Source organism: Colobus angolensis, unplaced genomic scaffold, assembly GCF_000951035.1.
Source record: "Colobus angolensis palliatus isolate OR3802 unplaced genomic scaffold, Cang.pa_1.0 Scaffold393, whole genome shotgun sequence".
In the NCBI taxonomy this organism is placed as follows: domain Eukaryota; kingdom Metazoa; phylum Chordata; class Mammalia; order Primates; family Cercopithecidae; genus Colobus; species Colobus angolensis.
Genome location: NW_012117299.1, coordinates 439439 through 453262, shown reverse-complemented (window position 1 = coordinate 453262; position 13824 = coordinate 439439). Strand labels below are relative to the sequence as shown.

At 33.8% G+C, this 13824-nt stretch overlaps 1 protein-coding gene across 1 annotated transcript in view; it reads left to right on the top strand.

Annotated features, from left to right (window-relative positions):
• ZPLD1 (zona pellucida-like domain containing 1) overlaps positions 1–13824 on the top strand; it is a 42495-nt gene that overhangs the window by 21152 nt on the left and 7519 nt on the right. The window contains exons 5-9 of the mRNA XM_011955047.1: positions 1230–1302; positions 5747–5844; positions 7307–7387; positions 12074–12245; positions 13501–13636. Of these exons, the coding sequence (XP_011810437.1) occupies positions 1230–1302; positions 5747–5844; positions 7307–7387; positions 12074–12245; positions 13501–13636 (560 nt within the window). The remainder of the gene's footprint in view (positions 1–1229; positions 1303–5746; positions 5845–7306; positions 7388–12073; positions 12246–13500; positions 13637–13824) is intronic.

The following is a 13824-nucleotide window of genomic DNA, read 5'->3' as shown; positions in this document are numbered from 1 at the left end:
TATCTCTATCTGTTTATCTATCATTATCTATGTATCTATCTACCTACCTATCTCTAATTGTTATGATCCATAACAGACCCAAACCATTTTTCCCCCAAATTAAGCTGACTCAAACTAGCCAGTTGTCTGCCTTGGGTTCTCTTCACTCCCTTTGCCCAAGAGCCTTGGGTGTTTCATGGCCCTGAAGGCCCTGTGGTGTCTCCAGTGTGTATGACATTTGGTAACTACATTGCTGAATTTTGGTTGGCTTCCGTCTCGGCCATATGCTTTCACTGCTGGGCTCTTCTACCCCAGATTCTGGGATCTCCATCCCTCTGTTGAGCTGTCACCTGCGTGGGTGCTCATGATTCTCCCAGAAACATGGCATGGCATATAGTCAAGGAGCTCCAAATATGGACTGAGGGTGTAGCCTTTTGTTTATATTCATGTATTCATTATTTCCAAAGCACATACTCCCGGAGAGGGCGATGTCCATATTCCAATATAATCACCTGGATTTGTTGAATATTTTTGACAAAATGGGATGATTAAGCGAATGCTTTCTCCAATTTTAGGATTTGCTATTATGAAGTCTTAGTTATTGCTTAATCTTAGTTATGAGGAAATGTGGAGGCCACATTCTACTTCCGTGAAAAAATATTCATAGCTGGTTTTAATAGCACAGTGATGATAAGTACCTTGAACAGAAGCAAGACTTTGATGTGGAAAATGAGAAAGGCTTTGAGTCAAAAGAATATGGGTGTACAGGGATGCATCTCTCACTCTGCCCCCTACTCCCCACACTGAACACATTCCTGAGCTTCTATTCCATGGAAATTCATTGATTGTTCAATTTATCACTTACCTATTTACCATCCAATGTTCTAGCAATGAACAAAGTAAAACAAATCCCCTGATCTCATGAAACTTCTATCGGAATGGAATTGATGAAAGTGTATTTGCATCAGATTCAAGCCCTTTTCTGCCAAATCTCTTAAAAGTAATGCAAAACAAACAAAAAAGGTTGCTTTAAAAATAAAATGATCATGAAGAATAGCTTGTCTTTACTTGTTCCCTCTTGCTTTTTCATTATTTTATCTGTTCAGAGATTTAAACAGTATAGCAACTTCAAGCATAATTAACAGTATGTCAGAATTATTTGGGAGTTTTAGTGTTTTAAATCTAACATCCAGGTATCACTTTTACTTTAAAATCTCATGAGTGCTTTCCTTTTTCTAAATGTGTTTTAGGTCCTCAGCTGCTATTTCTGTGAGAGAGAACAATGGCACATTTGTCAGCACTTTGAACCTGCTCCTTTATAACGTAAGTTGATGGGTGAAGGATGTTATTTTCTCTTTCACTGTTGTGAGGAGTCATTTATGTGAATGGCTTTTACATAAAAATCTACTGAAAGCCACATTAACCCTGTTATGCCTTGGTAACATTTATCTATTTTTGCTACCATTTTCATATATCTTAGTGATAAAGGTATAATAACATCTCCATTAAATTTTCTAAAAGTTGATAAATGATTTAAATGTTATATCATAAGTGTGATTTTAAATAATTACTTCAAATGTCTATCTACATTTACAAGTATTTATTTGTTTATTTAGGTAGGGGTGTGTGAGTAGCTACAGTTAGCTTCAAGATTTAGGAAATTTTTTTTTATGTGTGATGCAAAGATTTTAACAGTACAAATGGTGTTTGCCTTGGCGGCATCCTTGGTGATGAATGTGTTAATATTTTCGATATGGGTTTTGGCTGATGACAATTCTGTCACATCCGAAATAATTTGGATTGACTACACAGCATTATCTAAATTTTTGTCATGTAAATATCGACAGTGGCAGCAAAACGTGAAAAATACATGGATTTCTATTTATAACTCTAACATTAATCCCCTAAATGATATTTTCATGTTGATTAAAAATTTTTATTCATACATTTTAAATGCCTGATTTAAATATCAATTTTTCAATCTATCAACCAACATTTTTGTAAATTATGAATCGGATTTTTGCATTATTATTCATGTCATCATGGCACCGAGTTATAATTCATGCAACTGATTTAAAAGTCAGTGCTTTATACTTTGAATATAATGAGCTATAAATATTGTAGTAGGACATTTTCCAAAGGCATTTAAAAAAATCATGTTTATAAGTTTGTAGTCTGACACCACAGAGTTCTAAACAACAAATTAAAATGTGTTAGAATCAAGATTGCCTTTCTGTCGTTTCTGAACTTCCTTCTGCAAAGAGAAGCTGTCAGCTGGGCGCGGTGGCTCACGCCTGTAATCCCAGCACTATGGGACGCCGAGACGGGCGAATCACAAGGTCAGGGTATCGAGACCATCCTGGCTAACACGGTGAATCTCTACTAAAAATACAAAAAAAAAAAAAAAAAAAATAGCCAGGCGTGGTGGCGGGGGCCTGTAGTCCTGACTACTTGGGAGGCTGAGGCAGGAGAATGGCGCGAGCCCGGAAGGCAGAGCTTACAGTGAGCCGAGATTGTGTCACTGCACTCCAGCCTGGGCGACAGAGCAAGACTCAGTCTCAAAAAAAAAAGAGAGACAGAGATGCTGCCAAGATACCTGATTCTACAATACTCAGCAAACGTGTGCCAATATTCATTTTTGATAAAGCTAGATATTTACTATTGTTAACAATATTTATATAAGCTTAAACTGGAAAATTTCTGTCTGATAATTTATATGCATAATCTCTCTGAGGTAGAGTTGAGATTACTAGTTGGATTTTTTTTTTTTTTTTACTAGCTGGATTTAATATTATTTGTTATAATCGAGTGAGACAAAGATGAGAATTCCTGATCCTAAGAAAGTGAAAAATACATCCAGATGACATTTAATGATACTATTACTTTCTGTGAAATTAAACTATTCTCTCACTGAAATAGCAGAAAATCAAAATCTAGAAGTGTGGATTTCAGGAAAGCTTTGTTATTAAGGTCTTTCTTTGATCACTAGAGATGGTACTGCAGTTCTGTTGCTAACAAGGTATAATCCTTCAAAGAATCTCTGAAGTTATAATGCTTAAAAAGCCTACAATTAGATGATAACCTTAATATTTTAATTATATGGTAACCAATTTTTTTATATTAGACTACAAGTGAAATAGACATTGCCAAAATACTTCTCATTTTAAATCAGTTATAGAGCAGTTTTAGTTTGACAGAAAAGTTGATTAGAAAGTACAGAGTTCCCAAACATAACCCCTCCCCTTGCACACATTTTTTCCCTATTATTTACATCTTGTGTTAGTGTGATACATTTGTTAAAATTAATAAACCAGTATGGATACATTATTAACCAAAGTTCATAATTGACATTTATTTTATGTTTAGGTTACTCTTCCTCTTGTACATTCTGTGGGTTTTGGTAAATATAAAGTGGCATTTGCTCATCATTGCTGTATAATACAGAAGAGTTTCAATGCCTCAACCTAAAAACTTTTTTAACACAGTGTCATCATAGTATTTTGCCATGTTACAGGATATCTAAAAATTAGTAAGTTACGCTAGAAAAAATTTTGATACACTTTCATTAGTTGATCCAAAATCATCCTTATTATTTGTTTGAAATAATTAACATGTAGCTAGCCAGATGTAATTTTATTGTAGCATTCCAAATAAAATATTATAATCTTCGAAGCCATTAATTCCTGTTTCACAAGGAAAGTTTTTTATTTTTAACCCTTGAGGATGATGAAATTTTGTATTACATCCCTACTACTTTCATTTTCTGTTTGTTGTTTGGAGAAGAAAAGTTGTACTCAGTTCTCTGTAGCACAATAGTTTATTTTTATGTGTTCTGGGATTCAGTAAGTATACTGAGGGGAAATTATATTTAAAAAACCAATGACATCAACTACATGATTTTCATGTATGAAGATTACTAATTGAACTGTGGTATTATTTTGTGCAATATAAATATGTCAGTTTTGTTCATTGTGGAAATGGAAAGTAAGGATGCTTTTGTGTATTGGAATTCTACCTAAATGTTAGATTCTTCTGAGAGGGTGGAGAGTCAGCAAATATTACATAAGGTTATGATAATTATGAACATTTTTTAAATGCTGGAGAAAATTTAAAATGGATATAATTGATTTTAGGGACAATATATTACTAATGAGTAAAAGTCACCATACAAATTAAAGTCAGAAAATTACCTCTTAGAAGCAATTTCAGTAGGAAAAAATTGATGATTCATAATTAAACCACAGCTGGATCATGTCATTTGCCATATGACTCAGCAATATAATGTTGTAAAGAAAGTAAGCGTTCTTCTGGACAATATTGATTCAAATATAAGATGAAAGGGCTGTATAGTTAATGAAGTGTAGGTTACTTGGAGAAGTTGGAAAAGGGAGCCTGAAAGATAATTACATAAAAATACTACCTACCAGACATGGTTAGAGGAGCTGTGATCATTTATCACCAAAATATAGAAAACAAAAGACTGAAGAGTATCAGTTTTTAAGTATATCTCTTATTTATTTGACTTTATTTGGAAATAAAATGTTCCGTATTAACATTTTTTTTCTCCAAAGTGAAGCGTCCAAACTATTACTGTCTTAAATTATAAAATTCAAAATTTGTTGCTTTCTTCCAAGCCTTCTAAAGAGAGTATAGTCGGGATGTTTTCTTTCCCAATGATTTTAAGATTTTATAATGACCATTAAAAACTTTTCTTTGCTGCCAAACAGCAATGTCTTCAGAATTACTAAGTTTAAGGAAACAATTGGCCTCTCTGTTAAATTACATGACTGCGTAAATTTGGAGGGTTTTTTTGGTTTGTTTTTTGCACTCTATTTTTTTCTAGTTTTCTTCATTATCAGATTATACCTGCCACTTCTTAATTTCTAATCCGATGCTTTAATCTACTGTGGGTTTGAGAATGATACAAATAAGCTCTCTAGAATTGGTCTAATATAAGGGTAGAAAAGTAAAAATGAAGTCCTGAGATACCCATGTATGAGTGACCTCTAAGGAATTTGTGCAGGAACCATATAGCATGTATTCTAGCAGCCTGGAGTCTCTGTTTGTCTCAAAAACTGAATCTTGCCCTACACAAAATGTAATGTGTAAATGTCTCATTTTGGTTTTCCGTATATTATTAAAGTTTGCATCTTGAAGATATTGATATATTCTAGAAATGTGGTTCTCCTGTACTTTCTCCTATTGTGCCTAGAAGAAAATCTCTGTTCTTGTGTGACTTTAAAATGGTCTTACTTTGATTTTCAATTAAATTTTAACAATTTCAAGTTGCCAGGTAAGTGATTTTGGGTAAATAAAATATTATCAGAAGTATAAGACCTACAGTGTCTATAGTAAAGGGCTTAAATTGAAGCAGATATAATTTAAATAAACTGAATATTAGTCTCTAATATAATCAAATAAATGGCATATTAATTTAAGTAAGCTAAGTATTGACCATTGAATATTAACCAAACTGAATATTAGCTAATGACCACTGAATATAATTGAGATACACTGAACATTAGCCACCATATATGGTAAACTATGGAAACAAAAAGATTTATGCATGGAATCAATTTGTTACATGGATATGGCTTAATAACAGTTCTGCCAAGAAACCAGAGGGTCACGTAAATCCTTTTTCGATTGATTCTGCGGATTTATGTTGATTTACTTTCTTTTTTTTCTCTCTAACATTGTTGTTTTAAGTAGTAAGTGTGCTGTTGTTGGGGAGGTAATAATAGATTTTTTATTGTTTTGTCATTAGGATTCAACCTACAACCAGCAGTTAATTATCCCCAGTATAGGATTACCTTTGAAAACCAAAGTATTTGCAGCTGTCCAAGCCACTAATCTGGATGGCAGGTAATTTCAAACTCTTATCTTTTTTAGGTCAAAACACTTTGACTGCCCAAACCCTCATGAGTCATAAAGTTGGCCCATTCATTTTTAAACTCAGTTTGAAAATATTATCATTGCCACACCATTTAGGCATGCTACTAAAAAGAAATAACAAATTACAAAGTTTAAGAGGTTACACTCGTGTTGTGTCATTAATCGGAAAATAACATGTCTTCCCACAAAGAAGGCGGGTGGTTCTTGGAAGGGGGCATGGGAAGATCTGGGATGCCGAAATGTTGTATTTCTTCATCGGAAAGATGATTAACCAGATGTAGTCATTCTGTGAACACTTGATTTGCTTGCTTTTCCGTATGTATGTTACTCTTCAATATGAATTTATTAAAAAATGAAAGGACTCTGCATAAGAGTGTGTCAAAATTACATAAAATGATCTCCAGAAACATCTCTATAAAAACTATTAAATTTCGGATGATACCTAAGAAAATTCAGAGCAATCAAACTGAAATGGAGCTCAAAAGCTGAAGCTCTAACCCTGCCTTATTAAAAAAAGTAATGTGAAAATGGCCTATTTTGGATTGCTCATGTATTAATATTTAAACTTTGCATCCTGAAGAGATTGGTATACTCTAGAAATTTCGTTCTTCTTTACCTTCCCTCTTCCTGTCCTGAAGAATATTTCTATTCTTGTATGAGTCTTTAAAATTGTCCTTTAATAATGCAGGAGTTTTTCCATTTCATTGACATTCACTTCCCATGGATTAGTATTTTTTTTTTTTTAATAACATCAGAGTTGGAGTGGGCTAATGTATAAGTGTGAGCAAAATCTAACATTATGGAGGAAAGATGTGTATGTGTATGCGCCTCGTGGCTTTCTTCTCCCTAACACAGTGTTTATTGTGGACTCCACAATTGCCAAACCACTGATTCTGATATACAATTTATGCTCTAAACTCCTTTGCTGTATTTGCTATTATAATATTCTCTGATTCTGTTAGAGACAGTAATATCTAGAAACAAAAGGCTATTGTTTACAGTGAACATATAAGCATCTATGTAGCTCATTTTAAAGTTTACTTCTCAGACTTTGAGCATTCAGTTGTCTTGTACACAATTCTTTATGGCATTAACCTTGACTCACCTTAATGTAAAATTGACAATTTGGTGCAGATTTTTAAACACTTTGAGTTTAGGAGAAAGTTATTACTTTTTAAAAACTTGTATGGGTACATAGTAGGTGTATATATTTATGGAGTACTTGAGGTGTTCTGATGTAGGCATGCATGTGAAATAAGCAGGATGGAATAAGATAAAGTTTTAATACACGATAAACCTCTGCAAATAACAGGTAATAAACAATTATATTGCATGAGATAATAATTTTGTCAATATTTACTTCCCTTGTATTAGTAACTAATACCCAAAAGGAAATTCTGACTCTAGATTATGTTTGCTTACATTCTTTCAGATGGAATGTTTTAATGGATTATTGCTATGCAACTCCATCAGGAAACCCAAATGATGACATTCGATATGATCTCTTCCTTAGGTAAGACTTAGCTGTCTAAGTATTGCATTGATACCAATGACCCAGTTGTAGATAACTGAAATGGAAAATCTAAGTCAGATAAATTAGAAATCACTAATATAGCTTTGAATTTCAAGTTTTGTATTTTGAACTTTGAGTCCTTATAAAGCTGAAAGTATAAAAGTTGAGAGAAGTTTTCAACACAAAATGCTGATAAGGCTATTGTTGAATCAGAGTTGTAAGTAAGTTAGGTCCACCAAAGATGTTTTATTCATGTTTAGGAGATATGGGAATATTTCACTGTCTTAGGAAAAGCATAGTTAGGACATTATTCGCAGGAAAAGAAATGCAATAGAGATTACTATTTATCTGCAGCTGGACTGTCTCATATGTCAAAAGGAGAGTAAAATTAAAGTAATGGTCTGGATAATTTAGACCCCAAAATACTTTTGTTCATTTATCAGTATTTAGTATAAAACTATAATATAACCTACCACTCCTTTTTTTATTAGAGCCAATAACTTCATCCTCCTTCCCCAATAGACAGTGAGAGAGTGAATGTAATATACATTTGGGGAAAGAGGACATTGATCATAAAACCATTCAGTCATCCCAGTTCCTTTTCAGCATTTTTATCTGACAGCCGAACAGACTTGAGAGTCAAGCAATGTCTTCTAATCATGCTTATAAAATGCAGTTGGCTCAGCTCACTGCAGCTTATTGACACATGATGGAAGTAATATAATGGGAAACCAAAAGAGTACACTTTATTGGCTAATCAAGGGTAAGATGATGTTCAGAGGGTATGGTCAAACTGTTACTCTTACATATCCTATTTCTGGAAATGTTAATTTGGGCAACATTTTTGGGAAAAAATGTCAGTATGTATCAAAAGCCTTAAAAGTTTCATATTCTTTGATTCTAGCTTTACAAATTGGGAAATACATTTTAAAATATTTATGATGTTCTGGTCTATCAGTGATATTTACAATAGTAAAACATGGGAACGAATTATATATTCAGCCATAAAGAAATGGTTAGGTGAATGATGGACAACCAGTAAGTTGAGAGTCCATACAGGCATAACAATCATATAGAGTTATGTCTTAGATAGAAAAAAAATGGTTGGCTTTCTCTTACCTTCTCCCTTTTTGTCTTATTGGTATTTCTATCTTTGAAAATAATTGATTCTTTAACATTTAAAGGTATTAAAATATCAAGGAAAAGGATCATAATATATAATTGTGTATATAATGAACTTCATTTATATAACAGAAAAGACTGTAAGGAGAAACAGCAAGAGGTTCCCAGTGGTTATTTATGCTTGGTAGGGTTATGGATTTTTTTTTGACATTTCTCTTATTTTCCCAAACTTCTATAATCCTCATATATTGATAATCTGGAATATGATCATCATACTTCTCGTGTGAATATAGAAGCAGCTTAGTTCTGAATCTTTTCAGTTTTCATGTTGGAAACCATTCAGAGTGAAATGTATAAAGAAAAAACATTTCCCAAATGTCCTTTTTTGTGAATCTAGGAGGAAAAGAATACCTAGAAATTCTAAAGGAAATGTTAGTGTGGATGAAAACAGTTAAGATCAAGAGAAAATGGTGTAGAAAGCAATGTAGAAGAGGTGGTAAGTAAGGCAGGGAAGAAAAGTGGATGCTGAGGGGTCCTAAGGGAGTCAGCTCCCAGCAACAGCAGGAGAAATACACAACTAGAAGGAAAGGGCACTACTTTGAATGGAAACTGCTATACCCCAGGCTGGGGAATCTGAAGAATGAAACAGTAGAGAATGCTCAGAGCCTCAGAAGTGGCAGATCTCAGAAAGTGCCAGCAAAAGTACACCTTCTAAAGGTGAAGGAATCACCTGGGAAGGCAGGGGCTCTGCCCTTGGTGGTAAGGCTGGTGAATAAACCTCAGGAACCCAGGGCTGATGGTAAAACCCGGGAATATCTTTTAAGCTCAGTCAGCTGTATTCCAAGAATATTCCAAGAAAACTGTTATTGAAAAACAGAGGAGGGAGCCCTTGAGTTGGGGAAATCCTTGAGGAAGGTATTTACTATTCCACATTGTCTTAGGGGTTCTAAAAGTTTTAGGTTTAGGGAAATCCACTCTTTCAAACTTGAATGATAAACAGATGCAGGTATTTCTTGTAGTATTCCAATATTCTACAGGAAAAATATCGAAAATGGGAGAAAAGAAATTTTAAAGATGAATAAACTCACCAGAAAAATGTTGCCATGGAATATATAATATATACATTCGAACGTTAATTTTTAAAAAGCAAAAAGCATCATGGTTATGAAGATAGAATTATGAGAACTTAGGTAAGTAAGGGTAGGACAGTAAAAGTCATGGCTATGGAAATGTGAAAAGGAAACTGGGATAAGTGAAAATAAATGGAAATATAAAAAATGTATGAGAGGAAGGGACACGTAATTAGAAGACATTCAAAGGAGTGCAGATCACAGCAGAAACAGTGTGGGACATGGAAGATAAGTATAAGAAATACAAATAAAAATAAACAAATATAAAGGCAAATAAAAAGAGGAAATAAGTAAGATAGAAATAAAAAGGTGAGGAAGGGAATTCAATATATGTATAATATGCATAATTAGAATTGTCCCCCCAAAAGTCAAAATAATAGAACACCATGTTTAAAAATATAATCCAGGAACATTTTCCTAAATTAAAAAAAAATCTGTCATTGACATAATGAACTGATGCCCTGGATGAAATTGAAGATTTCATTAAGTGGAAACCAGGGGAAATATAAAAAGACATAGAAATACAATAAAAAATTAGAGATTTTACCTCTTAGAAAACTTACTTCTGGTGACCAACAAGTAAGTAAGGAAGTAAGGATATAGAAAATCTAAATGACATAAGCAATAAGCTATATACAGAGAGACAGCAATTCATAACAATATCAAAAACCAGGAAGTCCTCACCACTTGGAAGTTGTAAAACCCATAAATAAGACTTGTATCAAAAATGAGAATATGAACCAATTTTTTGGAAGAAGTTAAGAAAAAGTAGGTTCCTTGAAAAAATACATTAATAGAGAATCACAGGCTAATCAAATCAAGAAAAAAAGGGATAAATGACAAATACAAAAAGATAAGGGGGGAATCAACATGGAAATGAGCAGAGTACTGTTCTATCAGATATCACGGTCAATAAAATGTCTACAATTATTAAAGGAATGTGATATTATGCAAGGCGAGACACATAGACAAAAGTCACAGAACAATAAACTGAGAAATAGATCCCCGAACATATAGGAATTTAGTATAAGATGGAGTGTGGAACCACAAATCAGTGAGATAAGTAGATTTTTAAAAACAGTGTTGGACATGGATAACAGTAAGATAAAAGATAGTATTGGACCTATACTTCACTTAATATACCATAATAAAACCTAAATAGATTATTAATTTAAATGTAAAAACTACAACTTTAAAAGTGGTAGACTAAAACAAGAGAAATACCTTCGAAACTTTGGAGTAAGGAAACTGTTTTCAGTCTAAATACTAGAAGCCACAAAATAACATATTGAAAATTTAACTACATAAGAATAAAACTGTGTGCACGCACACACACACACACACACACACTGTCCAAAGCCAAATAATAAAGTAAAACAATTTGCAACTTATATAACAACCAGTAACCACTCTTCTTAATACATAAAAGAACTCATAAGAATCAGAAAGAAAATGGCCAACAACACAGCAGAATTTGGTCAAAAGACATAAACCACTTTTAGATAAAGAAATGCAAATGACTATAAGGTATGTGAAGATATACAAACTAATTATAAGAAAAATATAAGTTAAAATTATAGGGTGATAGTTTATTTTTACTCTCAAATAGGGAATAATAAAAAGTTTTATCCATACATTTTGCTGATGTAGCTCTGGAGGAGTAAGCATTGTTTTCATATATTGCTTGTGAAGTCCAAAATTGAACAATATTTATATAGGGCAATTTGACAATATCTATTAAATGATTATATGGATGTATTCTGTAGATAATCCTGTACATGTTCAACATGATATATTGTAAGGTTATTCATTATTACTTCATTTTTAAAAAGCAAAAGATTAAAAACAATGCATGTACATAAATAGGAAACTGATTAAATAAACTCTGAAACATGTCCATGATGAAATACTATACAGCTGTGGAAGAAAATGAGGGAGCTCTCTAAATGTTAATACGAAAAGATCTCTAACACTGCTAAATCTTTAAAAGGCGAGGTACAACGTAGTGGAGGCAATATGCTATCACTTGTTTATGGAATGAGGACAGTAAGAATACATTGCTTCTGTTTCTATTTTCATATACCCTGGGAATGATGTGAAAATAAATGAAAATAAATGAGAACGAAAAGAAGTGAGATCGCTTCTGGCAGGTTTCTATATATTTTAAATTGTTTGGATTTTTGAACTATATGAAAGTATAATTCTTCTAGCTATTATTGCAATCAGAAACTGATCTGTTTAAATTTTATGATCCAGGTTTTATTGTCATATCTGTTGAATCAGCTTATACTATGATTAAATGTCTGTAACATGGCATGGTTCTGTTAGCTCTTAATGTAATGGTGGATCCTTAATACGGTAGAAATTAATTTACAAGTCTCAGTAGGTTGATACTTTCCAGTGATGTCCTGTTTTCACGTTCCCTAAAATTTAGCTGTGACAAGGATCCTCAGACCACCGTCATTGAGAATGGCCGAAGCCAGCGGGGTCGGTTTTCATTTGAAGTGTTCCGATTTGTGAAACACAAGAATCAGAAAATGTCCACTGTCTTCTTGCACTGTGTTACCAAGCTCTGTAGAGCAGATGACTGCCCCTTCCTTATGCCGGTATGTTTTTAAGGAACTTCATTCTAAGTTGTTGAATTGATCTAAGCTGAAAGTTTATGAAATGTCAGAAACTAATTTCTGCTTGGAAAGTGGATATGTGTTAGATCAAATAGTTTGAAGTCGGATTTATTCATTTGTCTAGTAAAGATCTGCTAAATATCCTACTTTGTGCCAAGAATTATACTGAGGATACATAGATGAGGCATGCACAAATTCTGAATTTAATTAGATTATCCTTTAGGATCATGAGCTAGTCACAGAAGAAAGCAAGACAAAAATCTTATGGTGCAAAGGCAGACAAATATATGGGTTGTAGTAATAGGTAGTATTCACCATTGCAAGAGAGTTAAATCAGGAGAGGTTGAGAGGATTGGTGGAGATGAACTCCAGCTGTTACTTTGAAGAGGACTGAACCCCAAAGAACCAAAATCAAGACTGTGAGAGACATTGCTGGCCAAACGATGGTCAAAGACACAGACACATAAATTAGTGTGATCAGAGAACTTCTAATTCTTCAGGAGGGTTGTAGAGCAGAGTAGAGATGATTGGAAAACCCGGGGAGCACACTGGGCTGGTGCTGGAAAGGTAGATTGTGGTCAGATGGTCGGGAAATCACTGAGATTAAAGGTTAAAAGCAGTGAAAGGTGTGCATCCGAATTGCATACAGTCACCATTAAAAGAAAGATCCATTTAGTAGTGAATTAAAAAATTCTATTCTGACTGGCTCTCTAGGGTCACATCATTATTAACCTGAGAAAAATGCAGGCCCCTTTTTAATTTGAAATACCGTTAATATGTTTATATTTATGTTCAATTCATGCATAAATGGGAAGCTATTTCTTCATACTCATCGATCCCTTTGGACTAATAAGCTATGTCAGATAGGGGTAAATGGAGAGTCCACATTACCTTGAGTCCATGCTGACCAACATTTCCAGGAAGGATTTATTAAAGGCTTGAGAGAAATAAACGTAGAAAAGTTTGATAAACACAGCACTTTTTCAAGAGAGCCATTGAGCTATGTAAATTAATGAGGCAGTGCACAATTACAGAGGGAGGAAATAAGAAATGTGGCCCAAGTCAGGGTAAGAAACACTGTAGCAGTTACATGCAAAGTAATTAAATAAACGCACAGAAGGAAATGAATAAAATTAAACATGTGGTATCTCTTCCAAAAGAATCTGCTTTCCAAATGGCCATAAAGAAACAATTCTGTGCCGGTGTGGAATTTCATTTGTTTTCATTAACACCTCAGATTTGCAGCCACAGAGAAAGGAGAGATGCTGGGAGGAGGACGACTTGGAGCCCCCAGAGCTCTTCTGGCAGTGCGGTGCTCTCTGCTGGTCCCATCATTACTCGGAGTGGTAAGTGTGCTCCTCCTTCTGTATGCAGTAATAGACGGTTCCAAAATGCCTCGTTACTTGGCTTCCAACAAAAACTCAAAGTGGTTCCTAAACAGCACTAATAAACTGTGAGACAAGATAAACTGCTAAGCAACTTTTTAATTTCACAGTAGTTTTCCTGTTTACTCAACTTTCACACAAAGGGCAATATTGTCTTTACTACATTTCTTGTTTTC